The sequence below is a fragment of the Trichoderma breve genome, chromosome 6, assembly GCF_028502605.1.
Source record: "Trichoderma breve strain T069 chromosome 6, whole genome shotgun sequence".
In the NCBI taxonomy this organism is placed as follows: Eukaryota; Fungi; Ascomycota; class Sordariomycetes; order Hypocreales; family Hypocreaceae; genus Trichoderma; species Trichoderma breve.
Window position 1 is genome coordinate 2,058,367 of NC_079237.1, and position 18,283 is coordinate 2,076,649.

Below are 18,283 nucleotides of genomic sequence, written 5' to 3' on the forward strand. Positions count from 1 at the left end.
GATCTTCACATGAGCTGCGATTTCGCTCTTTGTAGTCCGAGCCCGGAGAATCCAAGTGACAAGTTTTAGAAAGCTGAAAGTGTAAGAGAAAAGAAAAATGATGGTTTGGTTTGATACCAGTAGAGCTCTAAATCCTGTGCTGTAGCTATCCCTCCGGTTTCCCCCCATATCCTAACGGCCAGTATTAACCAACCCCCTGTCCTATTAGTCTTACATGTTATGTATAGGTAGTTCATCAAATCATTAAACTCGCTCGGCCAATGTCTAGGCCATCATCTTAGCCACGCTAAAAAAGAAAAAAAGTGTTGCCATCACCGTTCCCGCGAAATCCCCATATCCCGAGGTCCGCTCGCCCATTCACTTAGAATCATCCTTGACGGCCTGTGACATCTTCTGATTCGCCTTATCGATCTTAGCCAATGCCTTGTCATCTTGAAGACCCCACCACCTCTTAAGGCCCTGCACGTAGGCAACCTCTTCATCTGCGACTTCCACCGGGGGACCTTTAATCTGCGGCAGCATCTCGTCGTCGTCCTTTTCAAAGACTGCCCATGCCGAGGCATCTCCGGCGCGGATGCCGAATCCCCTGCCCTGGACCGACACCACCTGAACGCGACGCAGGAGCACAACGTCGCCGGCCTGGACCGTAGGGAGGGAGGCTTGATGGGGCCGGAAGATGTGCGCGATGTTGACGCCCGTGGGCGCCACTGAGGGGTCGGTCAGACACAGCTCCAGCATGTAGCCCCGGGGGCCGTGTTTCGGTCGGTGTGGCTGGCGCGGAGTGAGGGTAGCCACGGCTAAAATGTCGGTCATTTTGTTCAACGAGAAGCGCAGGGATTTGAGTGGCAGACACTCCAGTAGTGATGTTCTTAAGTTTCTCAACAATTGTGTCTTCAGGGACGCCATGTTCCCGTCTTCAGCAATGGAGCTGGCGACGGAGGGCGCCCTGATGGAGGATACAGCCGTGGGTTTCCGGGGTGACCTCAGGTTGTGGCCTGTCACCGTGGGCTGCTCGGGTGTACTTTCACGTTGAGGATTTGCTGACGCGTCCTGAGCTGCATCCAGGGCGATCTCTTGTTTCCCCTCTTCTGCCACCTGTTGTTGTTGAGAGCCCTTGAAGCTGGTGGTCGCTAATTGCACACTCAGATCCGACTTATCAGATTTTCGCCGACCAGCACGAAACGATGCCGTTGGACTAGCTGGACTGCGTTCCGACGTGGGCGAAAAGGACTGTGCTAGTAAGATGCTGGCATCAATCGATCCCTTGACGCCACGTCTTGCTCGTAACGGGGACGATGCCCCAACATTCTTTGGCGATACATTCTTTGGCGATACAGACTCGCGAGGCGATGACTTGGCAAGCACAATACTATGATCCGAATGCTCGGCCTTGTTCCGAGGTGACCGTGGTGATCGCTGGGGGAGGTAGTCGCTATCGCCAACCAGACATTGCCGATGCGCCATGGTAGGAGACCCCCTGGCGAGCAAGACGCTGGGATCAGTCAACAAACTATCGGCGCTATCACTGGACAGTCTCTTAGCACGACAGTGGCTCCGAAGAGATTGCAACCCTATCGACATCTCTGGTTCTGCTCGGCGAGAATTTCGGTCGTGGACACCATGGTGGGCGTGGTGGGCGTGATGGTGGTCATGATGGCTGTGATCGCAGTGCTCCCCGTGATGGCCATGTTGGCTCTGCTGGCTGTGTTGTTGGGTTTGTTGAGTATGTTGGTCCTCCTCAATTTCCTCAATATCCTCAAGGGTGTCAGGGGGCTGCGAGAAGGTTTGCTCAACTCTATCCGCGTCGTGCGCCTTCAGGGGGTTAGAATAATGCTGGATTTCAGACATAAGTTGCTGCTCAATTGCAAAATCGTCGTCATTATCGCCCCCCTCCTCCTTCGCATCCTCATATTCTTCGTCCATATCTTCATCTGCATCTTTAAATTCATCTTCGACATCTTCCTCAGCATGTTCCTTGACATCTTCAGTGATCACCTCCTCACTAGGCGGGGTCTCAACAGGAGCCACATCAGCCGCGTCAACGTTGTTCTCGTAGTCGTCTTGTTGAGTCTCCAGTGGAGTTGGCAGCTGCTTTTCTGTGATTTCTGGCTCTTCTAGGATTTGAACTGCCATAGACACCAGATGAGGTGGCTCTGTCTGGGTGGCCGGAGGTGATGATGGTGCAGCCACTTCAGGCTCTCCAGTGGCTTTTGAGACGGTGTCTGTGGTGATGTGGTCGACCTGGTTGTCGTCCTCGTTCGCAACAACCTCGGTCTCTTCTCTTGGTTGAATTAGCACCTCATCTTGCATCTCCACGTCTTGTTCAATGATATCGACTTCTGCTCCGGCCTCCGCGTTGGATGGTTGGGTCTCTAGAGCTGTGGACTGCAGATCCTCCATAAGCAAATCGTTGTTGGCAGCGGGCTGTAGTGTTGGAGCCTCTACTATATCCGTCATTTCCATCTCCTCATCTTGTTTGTGTAAAGAGGGCTCAGTGACTTGACCCGTAGATTCAACAGCAGGAGACTCGGTATGCTGCGCCGGCTCTGGCTCTTGTGCTGGTGCTTGTACTTCATCTTGTACATGCACTTGGTGTTGCTTAGCCTCCAGTTTCTCCTCATCCTGTTCCAAAACAGCTGGTGCCTCAACATTATTAGGCTCCGGCGCTGTTGATTCAGAGACACCGCGCGTCTCCACGGTAGAGATCTCTTCGTCATCAGCCTCGTCGACGGCGGCGAGTTCGTGTTGCTCTGAAGTCCTGCGCTGGAGCGGAGAGCTGACCACTGGCGACTCGTCTTGGACCTGAGCCAAAGACTCAGCTATGTCAACATGCTGCTGTCGTATGTGGGGTTTTGGAGATATGATTAGATTTGGGTGATCCATTTCGACGTGGCTGATATCTCTGCCAGACTCCTCATTTTGGTGCAGATCGTCTTCATCACAGCCATCTAATTGGCTTATTCGGCTGGATCTGCGAGATGATCGGCTTGCTACGGTTCTGATCTCAGCTGCTTCTTCGACATCAGATTTATCTTCGGCTTCGTCCAAGTGCTCGTCCATAGATTCGTCGACATCCTCATCCACGAGTTCATCACCAATATCGTCCTCCTGTTCACTTGGGGGTTCCTGAACTTCATCTTGCTGGTGAAGTGGAGGTTCCTCGCTCGGTTCCTTTTTAGCTTGTGTAGTGGCAGGTGCAGTGTCGCCATCATCTTCTGAGTCGGACAAAAGGCTGATAAAAATGGGCTCTTTTGGAGCAGCCGGGGCTGGTTTTGGGATTGGCATGAATGGTCTCGGAACCGGTGGCGCGGGTTGCGCAAAATGATTAAAGACTCGAGATTCTGATTCAGACTCTGATTCTTCTTCAGATTCTGACTCGGCTTCAGATTCGGTCGCGTCATCCTCGACTTCTTCGTCACCTTCCTCCCCGTCGTCTTCTTCCTCTTCCTCTTCCTCTCCCTCCTCCTCTTCTTCTTCATCGTTTTCGTATTCGGCATATTGGTTGTCAGGTTCTTCTTCAGGATATCCCTCTCGGAACCGACCAGTGTTCCAGTCATAGTAGCGATGTGATCTGCTCTCTTGCTCTTCCTCTTCTTCTTCAGATTCATCTGTACTATATTCCTCTTGGGGAGGGCTCGATCTACCTTCTCTGCCTAGTGTAGCGGTTACAGTGGCAGTCTCGGTATCTTCCTCGTAACGCTCAGGATAACTGTTGCTGGGCTTCGTTCCATCTTGTGATGGGTAAGATGACGATGGTACTCTCCGTGCTTCATCGATTTGAACGTAGGTATGCATTTCCGTAATATGATGCCCGGCGGACACCAGTGTGTGCGTTTCGTCGGAAGGACTAGCTCTCAAGGTAAAGGATGATCGATCAAAACTTCCTTGTGGGAAATCATGTGCGTTGTGTGCTGGCACTGTAGGATAAGCTGGCGCCAACGTCTCGGCAACCCAAGCTAAGTCGTGTAGATGGGCATCGTGAAGCCCATGTTCTTGTGAGCGAGGCGGCTGTATTTCAGTCGCCGTTGTAATGTATGAGGCGTGAGGATCGTGATTATGAGTATCTGCTTGATGTGGTTGAAGACTCGGGTCAATGTCCATGGACATATCAAAGCCAGCGTGAGGCAAATGCATTTCAGGCTGGCTAAAAGGCTCCGAATCGTGTATTGAAGGTGGTACATCTTGGGCCGCTGCGTAGTCGAATGAGAGAGGTGATGGTTCTTGAAGCACATGGTCCACTCCCACATGCTTCCAGGGATGAGTTGGCGTGGGTTGTAGTAGAATTCCCGTCGATTTAGATTCGGCAATAACTTGCACGCCATTGGTTGGGCTGGAGCTCATCTCTCTAGTCTGGCATCCCTGATCGACCATAACGGGCTGCGGTTGGGGAGGTGGTGTAATTATTCGTTCTTCCGCCGCAGGCTCCTCGACATCATCAAGCTTGGGTTCGGCTTCCTCTTCTTCTTCGGCCGGTTGCTCTTGTTCCACCTCGGGTGAAGGTGATTGACTGGCGTATCGCCAAGATGTCGGGTTCATACTGAACCGAGACCTCCTTTTCTTCTTCTTGACAGATTTGACAGGCTCCTCTTCATTAAATATGTCAAAGCCGCCTTCAAAGAGCGAGCCATATGAGACCCTTGCACGCTTGATAAATGCCGGAGAGGTATACTCGCCGGGCCCAAGTGACTCGTACGCATATCGTTTAGAGGGTATCGTAGAGAGCGGCGTTCGCGGCAACGGTTTCGAAAACTGAGTGTGCTCGATGTCAATCGACGGGGTCGGGCTCGGCTCCCGAGGCTGCGGCAGCGATTCCTGCTCTTCCTCTTCATCCGCGGCATCAACATCAATGGTGTCCACCGCCTGTGTTTCTGCCCTCCGAATCTTCAGCAGCAAGCGGTTGGAAAACTTCAGCTGCCACTCCAAAATACCCGGATGTTTCGCCCACGCCTGGTTCTCCTCCCACGCAACGCCGTGCAAGCTCAGGCGCACCTCGTCGCCGCCTCCTAGGCTCGACGCCGCAAGCGCCTTGCCCGCAGCGCCATGGAACTCGACTCGCAGCTGGCCCTTGTCGCGTCGGTGCAGGGGGTCGCGCTCGGCGAGGATGAAGGCGATGGACTTGTTCACGATGCTGTAGGGCCAGGTCACGGTAACGACGCCTTCGACAACGAGCGCAGCTGCGTCGGCGATGGCAGGGCTGAGCTTTGCGATGGGCGTGGCCTCGGCGCTGCGCAGCACATCCGGTTGGATATTGTCCTTTGCCATTGCTGACGGCTTCACTGGTGCGCGGTCATCTAGTGGTGGAGGGGCTCTGCCAGTGCTGGAAAGAGGATCGCAGGAGGTTCATGATAAGTAAGTAGATGAAAGAAGACAAAGAGAACAAACAAGACAAAGAAGAAGGAGAAAAGATGTGGCCCGAAAAGGAGACGATCCTCTTTCCCTCCCCTTCCGATGCGTTGTCTGCAATTTGATTTGAGCTCGGGTTGTTTGGTGATATGCTTGCAGTGGTCACTTTTTTTTTCTCGCCTCACTGCGCTGTCCTGCTTGGCTGCAGCTCGCCCAATCTCTCCGCGACACAAATCTGCTGGTTGCAGGGGTGGAGTTGCTGTGGTGAGCTGTAGCGTGCGCCTAAAGAAGTTGGGAAGAGCTAGCACTCGGTACATGTGAATCGGATGCCGGGAGGGGAAGGCGGTGTGTAGCCGCCTGCTGTTCTGCCGGAGCCTAGCACCTAGCAAGCTACCCGAAGCCACCTCTTAGCTGCAGTTTGTTTGATCCATCCAACTGACATCATCCCAGTCTATGTTCTACATACTATAAGTTAATGCCACCTGGTTGACTGAATCCTTTTGGGCAGTATTATTGCCCCCCGATCCTTAGTGATTGCTGGCATTGATCCCGTGTGAAGAAAATAAACAGGTATACTGCAGATTACTGTATATTACACGCATATCCGGCCGCCAACTCCTGCGTCATCCAAGGGGTCACCACCAATCGCATTCACGGCCCTGTCTGCTCTCGCCCAATCTCTTGGCGACACAAATCTGCTGCGTGCAGGGGTGTGGAGTTGTTACATGTGCTCCCTATGGAGTACACAGCTGAAGTCTGCCATGGTAAGGCGTTGCACTCTAACGTCGGGCACAGAACGGGTTTGTCTCTGTATAGTACTTGAAACAGGAGTGGTAACACTGCATCTTGGGTATCCCCATAGTCTCTATACACTTGGTTTTCATGAGCATGGCTATAAACATATTTGCTATTTGCTATACATTTGTTTGGTATTCTGTCAATGCGAAGGACGCCATAGTCCGATACCATTCTTACAGCACCAACACCTCACAGATATACCAACACAATGGCCTTCAAGACCCATTTGCGCCCTGGACATATTGTGCTCTGTAGTTGTACGGCGGCGCTTGGCCTCCATAATAAGGATCATATGTGAGCAGAGCAAACCCAGGGTCGGCGGCAGCAATGCCTCTTGGCCAGCATGGATTGGCCGACAGGCCAGCATCCGGACTGCTCGGGGGACCCCATGAGGAGATGGTAAACTCGGGGCGAACGTCGACACCAATCTCTGCCATCGTTTGCTCAAAGTTTACCTTTTGGATATTCTGCTTCTTGGACTGAGGCGCCTTTGCCACGCTGTCCATCAAGACCTTGTCGGACAAGGCCTTTACCGGAGTGCCGAAGCATGTGCCCTTCCACATCTGACCGGCCTTTTGATTCTGCGTGTTGGGCACATAGCGAACCAACTGCCCCTTGCTGTTTGATCCGCTGTTTATATAGGCTGGATCTGTCTCGCTCAGAAGATATGCCGGTGGGTACTCGTCTCTGTCGCAGTTCTGCCATGTGCGTCCGGCAGCATTTCGATCTTGCCAGCCCGCTCCGTCGTGCTGAGTTGACCAAACCGACGTCGCCCGGGCGTCGAGACGATGTTTTGTCGCCGCTGCTTCTTGCGGGCATGTGAGCGTTGCCCACTGGCGGTTGACCTGGATGGCTGAGCTGTAATGGTAGCATGCCTGCGACCAAGCAGCATCGCAATGCTTGGCCACTTGAGTTGCCTTTGCATTGGCCGCGTAATCGAGCGAGGTAACAACAATCTCGGTAGTCTTCGTCTTGTCGCCGACACAGGATTGTATGCGCAGCGTGTTCTTCCCCTGGCCAAGACGTTGGGTCTGCTTGGAGGGCGGAACCTTGCATTGCTTCTTGGCCGGCGTGCCTTTTCCACTGCCACCAGTGTTGGGCCGAGGCTTCCCTCTATCTGTCGGATTGCCGTCGTCGCCTTTCTTGCCGCTTCCTTTGGGGATGTTTTTCGGTGGTTTGAAACTCGAAACACCCCCTGCTACCTGGCTAAGAGTGTCAAAGATATTCTTGATGTCGTCTGGCACCAGCCCGGAGCCACCACATGGACTCAACCACCATTCAAAAGCACCACCAGGATCCTCGCCTTCTGGATATATGTAATTCACCATCTCGGTTGCGGTCAGAGCCATATCTATAACAAAAAGAAGTTGGTCAGAGAAGTGATCTGTAATCACAAAGCATCTCGGAATGCGTACCTAAGCCGGCATCGAGAGGCTTCCCGACTCCAGGGATGAATTCCAAGCCAACTTCAAGCACAAGCTTGAGAGAAGACATGAGAATGTAGCACCCAATCTAAAATAGTCAGAATTATTCGACCCAAGTGTCATTCAGCAAACGTACCTGAGCGATAATTGGCAGCGCATCCAGGACAAAGTCTGCAATCTCATTGATGAGCATATTGTCGCAGAGACATTGTCCCGGCGCAACTTCGTAACTGGCTCCCGGATACTTTTCCCACGGAATTTCTTTGTCGACCGGGAAGTTGCCAATACAGCCATAGTTGCTTGTCCGGCCTTCTTTTTCCGCATCGTCGAGTGCTGCCTGACATACCGGCTTACACTGGTTCACACTGACGTCTCTGTACTGCGGATCTTTGAAGAGCAAGCAGTGTTGAGCGTTTTGCCACCTCGCATCCGTATAGTTGAAGTAGCCCGTGTCAGGCTCCTCTTCGCCTTCATCTTCTTTAGGGATGTCTGTGCAGATATCTTGTGGGCAATAGCCGTACTTGCAGCTGAACTTGCAGAGTCGGTTTAAATCTACATCCCATGGATCCCAGGCCATAACCTCCAACTCTGATGCCGATGGAAGGTTGGTTGTCATTCCTGTTGTGACGCAGGTACAGAGAGATTCTGGACAGAAGCCATGGCCGCATGAGAATTCGCAGAGATCGCCGGAGTTGATGCTGTTGTCTTCCCCGGAGACGCAGCCGTTGTCGCCGGGCTTTGGTGTGACTGGTGGAGCGTCCAGATCGTCTGTTGTGAATGATTGCAAATCTACGGCCCAGTCTATGCTTCCGGCAAAGTTCAATCCTTTCCATTCGTTGCGTCTTGTGTCCTTTGTTGCTGTTGTCATATAGCTGACATAGTCTCCTGCGCAAGAGCATCAGCCTCCGACTCCACTCAATTCGGCCTCCGAGAAAAAAAAAAGAAGGTAACTCAGCATACCTTTATAGAGCATTATGTCCGAGTCAGAAGAATTATCACGGAACGTTTGAGCACCGTCACCTTTCTTGATAATCTCGTTGATTTCGGCATAGGCAACATAACCAGGTGCCTTGGTGCATCGTCCAGGCTTCGCATCTGACTGGAGTCTGGTTCCAGTGAAGTCGCACATAGGTCCCCAGCATCCATCTGTAGCCATGTGGAAGGATCTCCCATAGCTAGCTTCACCGACGAAAATCTTGTTGTTTGCCACGCCAGCCTTGGTAACTATAGCATCATGTTACTTAAATTTGGTTTAGCCGAACAGTATAAGACGGGTATACTTACGCATTGCGAGAGAGTTTCTGGTTTCAGTTATGTTGACTGTGTTGTCATATTTAGCACAATACGAAGGGATCATATATGGAAATGGGCACTCACCATGACTGCGAATGCATTTGCCCGACGGGCACATGTCAAACGCATTTGCGTTCCCGTAATCCCATTGGCCGTGCAGATCGTAAGTCATATACACAATGTAATCGATGACCGCACTGATTCTGTCAATGGGGAAGGCCTTGAGGTACCAGTATGAAGCTGGTGCTGCGATTGATACAGATTTCCCTGAACCTAGTTTCTGTTTTAGCAATGTGAGAAAGCTAAGATATTCAGCTCCATCATTCTTTTGACCAATGGGTTGGCCGCCGACGAGAATATCCGGTGCCTAACATGAAGAATTGATCAGAGACTGAGCGTAAACGACGACGCAGTGGTTGGAAGACATAGGACAATACTCACACCAGGATATTCCCAGTCAATATCAATGCCGTCAATACCTTCATCCTTGACAAATTGAGCAAGGTTCGTAGTAAACGCATTCTTGTTTGTAATGATGGCTTGTCGGATAATATTGTAGGTTGCTGCTTCAGTCGAGTATGCCCATCCACCAATAGACACAATCTTCTTCACATTGGGCAGCTTCTTAAAATCTGCCCATTGACCTTTGGTGTCGTTGATCTTGAGCTTCCAGGTACTCGAGTCGATCGTAGCAAAGCCCCAGTGAATATGCGTGTAAGTGCCATCTGTATTTGCATTTTTAACCTTTAGCCAGAGGCAATCTCTATCAAGGCCAAATGCCTCGTAATAGCCAATTCGTTGAAATGTTGCAGGAGGGCCTGAATTCGATTTGATCTTGTTGCCGCAATTTGAGACACAAGTGTTCTGGTAGCCAGGCTCTTTGGTTCCCGGACCACCCCCTGAAGGAGCATGTACGTCACAATGCGCAGGGAAAACACCACAGAAGCCCCAATTGCTGCAGCAAGCCTTTAGGGGACAAGGGTTAAGATCTGCCAACGAAGTTGTATTGTCTGCTGGGAGTTTTGTCCCAGCAACCAAGGGGCCGCACTCTGCACCGGCCTGAGGAGGCGGAATTGGCGCCCTGCCAGTGCTCAGACACATGTTGTAGCCGACGAGCATGTCTTTACACGCAGTCCAAGCCCAAGTTTTGCCTTTATTGAAGCTTTCAATTTCAGCAGTCGTGATGTTGTTCACCTTGGCTAGGGCATCACATGAGTCACCGTTTACAATGAGGTGTGTTGCGCAAGTGCCATCAGGATTTGGTTTAGGCTTTGGGGGTACGAATGGGGTGCCAGATGAGCAGCATACGTAGTCTCCAGGTTGAAGAGTAGAACAGAGAGTGGTTGAAGGGTTGTACTTTGTAAAATCAGCAGGCGATATGCCACATCGAGAAGCGAGTGCCGAACAACTGTCTCCAGGGACGACTTGTATATAACGACAAGTCGCTCGCTCGTCCAACATGTTATGTGCATGTTTGTCTCGTTGAGAAATCCAAGACGCTGCCCTGGAGGTCAATGAGCTTTTTCCACTGTTGAAAGTGCTGTTGGAACCGCCGATGTCCAATACTTTGACACCGGCAAGGTTGCCCGCTGTAACGAGGTCTCCTTTTGAAGCGCAAACGCCATTGCTCCAGCCCAAGGCTGTCTTCTGAACAGCCGCAAGATCACCAGTTGTGTCAACCGAGACACCAAAGGTTCTAGTTGATAGACGACCGCTGCCACAAAGCTGGGCAACTATGTGGCTGGAGATGGAGTTGCTGTCCTGCACATTCGCAGCCAGGCTTTTCAGGGCAGAGCTCACAGTCGGCTTCCCAAGACCAGCGCCGATGTAGACGCTTGCGACGGTTTCCTTGTGATAGGCAAAAAGAAAGTTTTCGTCGCAATTGTCTTTGGCTTCAAAGTATTCGCTCATGCTCTCCAAGAGGCTAGCAATTTCACGGCCGTTTCCTTTGCCGCCGCTGCTCTTGGCAAGCACAAGCTTGTCGTCGACTTGGAAACCAGCAATGGCACATGCTGGAGAGTTTTTGAGGCTTCCACCTCGAAACAGATTGCTTGCCTTTTTCGGATTCTGTATCGAGGATACAGTGCTCTTAAAGGAAGAAGTCTCCTGAGAACCAAGCGTGCAGCTTCGTATCAAGATATTGGATTTTGGGTCGTCAAGTGGTTGTGTAATAGAGAATTGTAGCAGCATGGGCTCATTGCAACGCTTCAGACGGTCCACAGACAAATATGGTGTCCAAGTGTGTGTATTTGCAACATCAATACACGGAAGAGGACAGGGATATCGATCAGGGTAGTAGGTATTGATGTCCGAAATAGGTGAAGGGTCCCCTTCGGTGACCGGCTCCACGGCTTGAGAACCATCGATATTGATGGCAGAGCGCACAAAGCCAGTCCCCCAAAGGATGAAGACAGTAGCAGACCTCTTGGTCGGCCACATCTTGGATTGGGTGAACTTGAAGCAGATTTATGCGATGAAGGTCAAGATGTTATTACGCCTTGAATAACTCCAGCCTTGGCCATGGATACGTATGGTCTTTAAACTACTTAAACTACTATGCTGTATCACAGAGATTGAGGATGTTTAGAAAGCAGACACATTAATTTGTTCAAGCCATATACAGCAGTAACGGCATGCCAAGAGCATCCTCCATCCCCAGACTCCGCCAATGCTACATGACACGGTGAAATAGACTCGTTCATAAGTCACGTCCGAAAGGATTCAAGGGATCAAATATTTGGGATTCTGATTCAACCCAAACCCGGGTAAATTCACAAGATACCAAAGATAGGCACTTGCGACTGGCGATTGAGTTCGGAATGTCGGTATGTGTCTATATATGTGGTTGCAGTTAAAAATCCCTGGGCTAAGCTACAGGCATCACCCAACCAACACCCCGGTCAAAAAACCCAGACCATGACACTTCCATTGGCAATAATTGGAATGAGATCCGTTCTTGGCAACCAACCAACAATGGAAAACGATGGTGTGCTTAATCTTTTGATTGGTTCTCAAATATTAAATGCGATTGTTACCTCGTCCCCCCTACTCGGTATGAAGGATTCTGCTATTTTGTCGAGTTCCCCATCTATGGGGGCGAAAAAATCCCACAGGATCGAGTTGTACATGCATTGTAACACATCTATAACCGTCTAAATTAAGCTATTAAGCTTGTAATCAGAGTTGTTTTCAATATCTCGCTAACCCCTCTTTTTGTTTCGTTATAGCTCAATTCAACGATCTTTGCATCGGCCCTTTACCCTCTTTCTCCTCTTTCTCATGATCCTTCTTCTCATCCTCCTTCTCCTCTCACCATCATCATCATCACCACCATCTTCACCTCTCCTTCAGCCTCAACAAACTGAGAATGCCGTCTCTTTCCGAAATTAGCTATTCGCGCGAAGAGTGCATCTCCGCAGTCCGCAAGTATTACAACTTCCTAGTTGGGATGTATCTCGACGAAGCGGAGGTCGTTGAACCACCACCAGGAGGATGGCCGAGCATTACGACCGCAACAATGGCACCATTGGGCAAGACAGATGAAGTGATCTCGCTGCTTCGCCATCTACCATACATACGAGAAAAAAAGGACGACATGTACAATGTTCAAACAGCAGCGTGGTGCTACTTCACCAATTGGGAGGCCGATGCCAGTTTAATCAGCCGCGATAGTTCTTGTGTTGAGAGCGTCAAGATCAGTACCGAAAGCGCCTCTCTATATGAAATCTTGCCCCCTCACGTCGTGAGCATCACGAGAAGCCCACGGGACTGGACAACCCTCTTGATTGACACAGAGCTCGGCATCGGTCTTTGGTACGAATGTCCCGGGGAGGTCAGGGATTGGCCTCTGCGAGAGAAGGTATTGGACGACCCATACGACTACGAAGAGGATGAGGAGCAGGCTGAATGGCGCGGAGAGTGTGGTGCATGGTCCATCCCGGATTTCTTCGAGGTCCTGAAGGATCAGTTTCGCGAGCTTAAATTTGTTCCCAAAAGCCCTCGTGCAGTGGTGGATGTCTATATCTCAGAGGGTGTGGCTTTCCCAGACATGATAGAGATGTTACAGGGGATCTACAGAGAGCATGGGTGGCCGGACATGGAGAAGTACCGCAAGAAGGATTGCCTAAAAGCCGTGCAAAAGGCCCTGAAGGAGCGTTACCCTCGTCTTGCGGATTCGGAATGGGTTGAGGAGGAATAACATGGTTTGCTTGGCGCCAAGCGGGCTCCAGTTGTTAGTTGCGTGGTGTAACTGTAACCCAAGGGGAAGCTCCAGTAATGGCACACAACTACGCAGAGCCAACATGCAATGAAATTAAATGGAGGCCAAACAAATCAGAGTAATTTCTTATTAATAGTATCTAAATAGGAGATACATACTTAATACACAGAGCGAAATGTCGTTGTCTGTGGCAGCTGCCTGAAGTCGCTCCATCCCCATCCTCAAAGTTCGAGTCGAAATTACCAATTCATCTCATTGCCTTTACAAAGTCGAGCACAAAGACAACATGAAGCCAACGATTGTATCCATTTTTCTCTATGCGAGCGGTTCCTTGGCCGCCTTGCAAGATACAATCTTGCCATCCAAGCCGCCCACCATCACAAGTGAGCCATGGCAGTGTACCACTGAGATTCTACCGCAATACTTTGACCCCCCAAAGCCCACGGGAGCTCTCTTGACTGCCATACAATCATACGGCGACGTGTTGCAAAAAGACTGCAAGCCTACTCAAACAGACATCTACGGCTTGCCGGAATGCACATTTCCCGCGTCCTCGCTCTGGTGCCGCTTTTCCACCGCTGCTCCCTCGTCTCTCCTGTCGAGCTATTCGTCCTACGGCAGCGCGGCGTCTTCATGGTGGTCTGCAAAAAGCTCGGCTGCGGTGTCTCTTGCTCGAAGCTGCCCTATCGGATGGTACAGAGCCATGTATGATACGCCTGGAGGACCAGGATGGCTCAACAGCACTTTGGTGTTTGCTGGCTGCTATGAGGAAGCGCATCCTACGACTGGCTCTTCGACTAAAGCGACTGCTACGGCGACAACGGGTTCTAAAGCAACTTCGAGTGGTCCTCAACAGACGGCAACGAGCACAAGCAAGTCGAATAGTGTGGTTGGCCGGGCAGAGCATGTTGAGATGTGGGTGGTTGCTGGTACTGGATTGGCTGTTACCGCAGTGAACTCGATGTTGTAAGACATATCATAACATTGGAGAAGACTGAATTTTGGAGAATATCTGCTTTCAATACACTATGTAATACATATCTTTCAAAACATGAACTTATGCAATGTGTCGTGTATCTCATGATGGGCAGGTCTTGTAATACATGTAAGCCAATTATCGTGTAGCATACCGCTCTAGGTTAACCATCTTCCGTCTCGAAATGTATGTTGACAAACTTGAGCAACGAAACTGACTTGGATAGAAAAAAGACAATAAAGAATATGTACTTTTGTTTGAAGCAAAATCAAGTCTCTATCCAAGTGAAAGATGTTTTTTTTTTTTTTGAAATGTTCTGTCAGTCACTCAATCATAATCAGTTCCAATTACAGTCGTGGCTCTCTACAGAGAAATTCTGTCATATAAGCGATTGAGCCGATATCAATCCAATGGCCCTAAGAAGACGGGAGCTAAACAAGGTGTCAAAAGCCGAGAAGGGAAGGCGGTGTCTCACGCTACCAAATCAGGGTATTGCGGCACATAGCAAGTTGCCTGAAGCATTTAGCCCGGAGTCTATCTAAACTGACATCATCCGAGCTCGGCATGTTCTCATACCACTATAAAATGCTATAAATGCCGTAGAGATGCCATCCGGCTGACCGAAAAAGATTCGGGTCCCAGGGAGTGAGAAGTGGCCAAGGGGCGGGTTGCCCGGTAGAGAAAACAAGGAATACAGCAGTATTGATACAGCATTGACACATTGGATATTACACGCACATTTGTTTGTCACCACCATCAAAATAAATAGCATGGGATCGACTCTTAGCGCCGCCAGCTCCGTGCCGGATGCAAAACACTTTCACGTCAAGAAAGTCGCCGTCATAGGCTCTGGCCCAGCCGGATTGGCCGCCGCCCGCTACCTCCAGGCCCAGGGCGCATTCGACTCCATCACCGTCTTCGAGCAGCAGCACCAAGTCGGCGGCGTCTGGCTCTACAGCAGCCTGCCCCCAAAGGACGTGCCCGTGCCGCAGCAGGATCCGTTCTGGGGCCCGGAGCCGTCCATCTGGCCCGAGGGGGCTCCGGCTCCGGTGTTCCCGTCGCCCATGTACGAGCGGCTGCATGCGAATATCCCGGGGTGCTTGATGCGGTTCCACGATAGGGAGTTTCCGGGCGATGCTTGGGTGTTTCCTAAAAGAGAGGAGATTCAGGAGTATCTTATCCGGTATGCTGAGGATTTGAGGCATCTCATCAAGTTCTGTCATGAGGTGAGGCGGATCGATTTGGAAACCAAGGATGGTAGGGATCAGTGGCATCTGGAGGCAGTGTCGACGCTGAATGACGGCGAGGTTGTTCGCGAGACGTATGACGCCGTTGTCGTTGCAAACGGGCATTACTCCGTGCCCTTCATACCGGCCATCAACAAGATTGAAGACTTTAAAAAGGCCCATCCCTCCATCATCACTCATTCAAAGCAGTATCGAACGAATGACGTCTTCAAAGGGAAGAAAGTCATCGTCGTCGGCAATGGGCCCTCAGGCCTCGACGTTGCACTCCAGATCAACGAAGTTGCCGGCAAGACGCTCTTATCAGTAAGACACGCAACATCGCCCGACAAACTCGCCCACATTGGATGCGACGAAGTCCCCGAAATCGTCGAATTCCTGCCAGACCAGCGCGGAGTTCTTTTCAAAGACGGAAGCGTAGAGAAAGATATAGATCACATCGTTTTTTGCACGGGCTTCTTGTTCGGCTATCCTTTCCTCCCGAACCTCGGCCACAAGATCATCACGTCTGGGCGAGGCGTCCACGGGTTGTATCAGCACACGTTCCTCATCCAGCACCCGACGATAGTTTTCCCGGCCCTCAATATGAGATCTGTTCCGTGGCCATTGGCGGAATCGCAAGCTGCGGCTTTCTCGGCAGTGTGGTCCAATGCGCTAGAATTGCCCCCGGACGAAGAAATGCTGCGGTGGAGTAAAGAGCTGGAAGAGAGACAAGGAGAAGCGCTACACCAGTATCCAGAGTTGGGAGATGACGGCAAGCATATCAATGAGTTTTATGAGTGGATAAAAAAGGCGAAGCACGTTGGCAAGGAGCCGCCGCGATGGAGTGGCGAGCTTTTCTGGCAGAGGTCCATTGCTATGGAGGCCAAGATCAAGTTTGAAGACGAGGGATGTAAAGCCAAGACGCTGGCCGAGCTTGGCTTCCACTATGAGCCGGGCAAGGAGTAAGTAGAAGTAAAAGATAATTAGACATAAGACAGAAGGAAAGAGTTGGATATTAGAAGACATAAATTAAGAACTCTGATTCATGTAAGAGCTCGGTACCTGGTGAGATATCACTGACAATCACAATCTTTGGGGTACTTGATACAGCATGCACGGTCTATTAACGTTGGGAGGGAAATAAATGGCCAAAAATCATCAAAACGGTGATGATTCGTATAAATCACATTTTTTAAAGACACACGCTGTTAATAGTCAAATCTCTTTTCGTTCTTTTCATTCAAAGAGCTCAACCTTCCAGAAGCCGTTACGCCTCGATATGAAACCATGATATAACCCTCCTCCGAAAAACCAAAGTTTTAGACTTGCTGCACACCCAGAAAGTCAGAGAATTTATGCCTCCTGCTTCTTCTGAGCCTCCTGGGCGAAGACCTTCGCGTAGGGGTTCAGGCGCAGAAGAACCTGCTTGTTGCGCAGGGGGTTCTTCTTCTGGACGGCAGATCGTCGGGTCACGGCATCGCCCTTGGGGGCGTTGAGGGAGCTCTGGATTTCGCTGCTGTTGATCAGACGAGTAAGGTCGGCCTGGGAAACAACGTTGGAAGGCAGGAGGAAGTCCTTCTTGTGGGTAGAGGCAGTGGTGGTGGTGCCGTAGATCTCGTCAAGAGCCTTGAAGGCGGCAGAGGTCCAGATGACGAATCGGCCGAGGTGACCACCAGGGGCGAGCTGGAGGAGGTTGAGGGCAGAGACGGGGGAGGTCTCAACACCGGGGATGTTGCGGAAACCCTTGACGAGCTCCTTGCCATCGACCTCGGGGTTGTAGACAACCAGAGGACCACGGCGCTGGCGGTGGCGGCGGCCACGGAGCTTGCCCTTACCGGCGCGGAGCTTCTTGGAGCCCTTGACCTTCTCGAGCTCGGCACCGGCGCCAACGGCCTTGAGGAGGGCGAGGGCGGCAGCAGTGCGGGCGACGGAGCTGCCCTCAACGAGAGCAGAGTCGACAACCAGGGGAACCTCAGGGATGGTCATGACCTGGTGGCCACGGGCGAGCAGGAGAGGAGCGGAGGCGGAGGCAGCCAGGGCGGAGCAGGTAGCATATCGCCTAAAAGTTTTTTCCATGTTAGTTATTCCATAGCCCCCCAAAATAGTAAGATACTGGGAACTTTTCCCAGAAAACAGGAATTGACTGACTTCTGGCCCTGGTTGACCTTGACGTGCCACTTGCGCCAGATCTTGGTAGGGGCGAACATGCGACCAGATCGGCACATGTTACCAAAGGCGGCCTGACCAGCACGGTGGGTACCGGAACCAGAGACACGGGGGATACGGGCAACAGCACGACCTAAACAATTCGAATCCAGTCAGTCATGGCCCATCCTGATATTTCGCATGGTGTTGAGAAAGAGCATTTCAACATGGTCGGACGAGAGAAAGAAAGGGATAAAATTTTCCCAATCCTCCACCAACCCTCCCATCTCGATTGCCATCTCAAATTCTTCCACACGGCCGCCGCATAAAACTCACCAGTTCCCCAAGACTCGGCAGAGGTCTGGTGACCAGCCTTCTCGCTGACGGCATAAGGCTGGCGCTTGTTCTTGGCCATGCCAGTGTGAACCTGCTTCACGATATCCGGTCGGATAGGGCTGGCGAAGACGGCAGGAATGGTGTGGGTAGCTCCAGAGGGAGCACCATCCTTTCCGATGATCGTAACGGTAGGTCTGGAGGCCATTGTGACGAGAATTTGAGACCTAATGGAGGGGATGAGCGTTAGCAATTTCGAAGAGAGGCCAAATGTGTTTCCAGGGTCAGGCGTAAAAGCGTAACATACCGTGGTCGTCGGGGCGTCGAATTTGGCGATGGGGATGGAAAGTTTCTGGCGGACCCGCGATAAATTTCACCTGAATTTTCCTTCCACGGATTTTTGGTGGGCGGAGACCCTAAGTGGTGGGGTACGTACCTTAGCGAGTTGAATTGTGTTTCACGTGACTCTATCCCTGACATCCAAAATCTAAGCGGGACCTGGTCTATGCCTTATTGGGTGTGTGCG

General features: G+C 51.2%; 6 protein-coding genes across 6 annotated transcripts; 3 read left to right on the forward strand and 3 right to left on the reverse strand.

Annotated features, from left to right (window-relative positions):
- Positions 1-357: 357 nt before the first annotated feature.
- T069G_09562 (telomeric single stranded DNA binding POT1/CDC13 domain-containing protein) lies at positions 358-5,262 on the reverse strand (the record flags this gene model as incomplete). The annotated part of the gene is made up of 1 exon (XM_056176772.1): positions 358-5,262. One exon carries the CDS (start codon positions 5,260-5,262, stop codon positions 358-360), a length of 4,905 nt encoding a protein of 1,634 aa, XP_056025250.1.
- A 1,094-nt stretch (positions 5,263-6,356) lies between these two features.
- On the reverse strand, positions 6,357-11,297 carry T069G_09563 (glycosyl hydrolases family 18 domain-containing protein; the record flags this gene model as incomplete). The annotated part of the gene is made up of 10 exons (XM_056176773.1): positions 6,357-7,492; positions 7,557-7,653; positions 7,702-8,450; positions 8,526-8,789; positions 8,850-8,885; positions 8,943-9,225; positions 9,300-9,722; positions 9,774-10,127; positions 10,167-10,214; positions 10,479-11,297. 10 exons carry the CDS (start codon positions 11,295-11,297, stop codon positions 6,357-6,359), a joined length of 4,209 nt encoding a protein of 1,402 aa, XP_056025251.1.
- A 928-nt stretch (positions 11,298-12,225) lies between these two features.
- On the forward strand, positions 12,226-13,056 carry T069G_09564 (uncharacterized protein; the record flags this gene model as incomplete). Its single annotated transcript, XM_056176774.1, has 1 exon — positions 12,226-13,056. The coding sequence occupies one exon, from the start codon at positions 12,226-12,228 to the stop codon at positions 13,054-13,056; it is 831 nt and encodes a 276-aa protein (XP_056025252.1).
- A 307-nt stretch (positions 13,057-13,363) lies between these two features.
- On the forward strand, positions 13,364-14,047 carry T069G_09565 (uncharacterized protein; the record flags this gene model as incomplete). Its single annotated transcript, XM_056176775.1, has 1 exon — positions 13,364-14,047. One exon carries the CDS (start codon positions 13,364-13,366, stop codon positions 14,045-14,047), a length of 684 nt encoding a protein of 227 aa, XP_056025253.1.
- A 776-nt stretch (positions 14,048-14,823) lies between these two features.
- On the forward strand, positions 14,824-16,245 carry T069G_09566 (flavin-binding monooxygenase-like domain-containing protein; the record flags this gene model as incomplete). The annotated part of the gene is made up of 1 exon (XM_056176776.1): positions 14,824-16,245. One exon carries the CDS (start codon positions 14,824-14,826, stop codon positions 16,243-16,245), a length of 1,422 nt encoding a protein of 473 aa, XP_056025254.1.
- A 387-nt stretch (positions 16,246-16,632) lies between these two features.
- On the reverse strand, positions 16,633-17,965 carry T069G_09567 (ribosomal protein l4/L1 family domain-containing protein; the record flags this gene model as incomplete). Its single annotated transcript, XM_056176777.1, has 3 exons — positions 16,633-17,338; positions 17,428-17,578; positions 17,761-17,965. The coding sequence occupies 3 exons, from the start codon at positions 17,963-17,965 to the stop codon at positions 16,633-16,635; spliced, it is 1,062 nt and encodes a 353-aa protein (XP_056025255.1).
- Between the last annotated feature and the right edge of the window lie 318 nt (positions 17,966-18,283).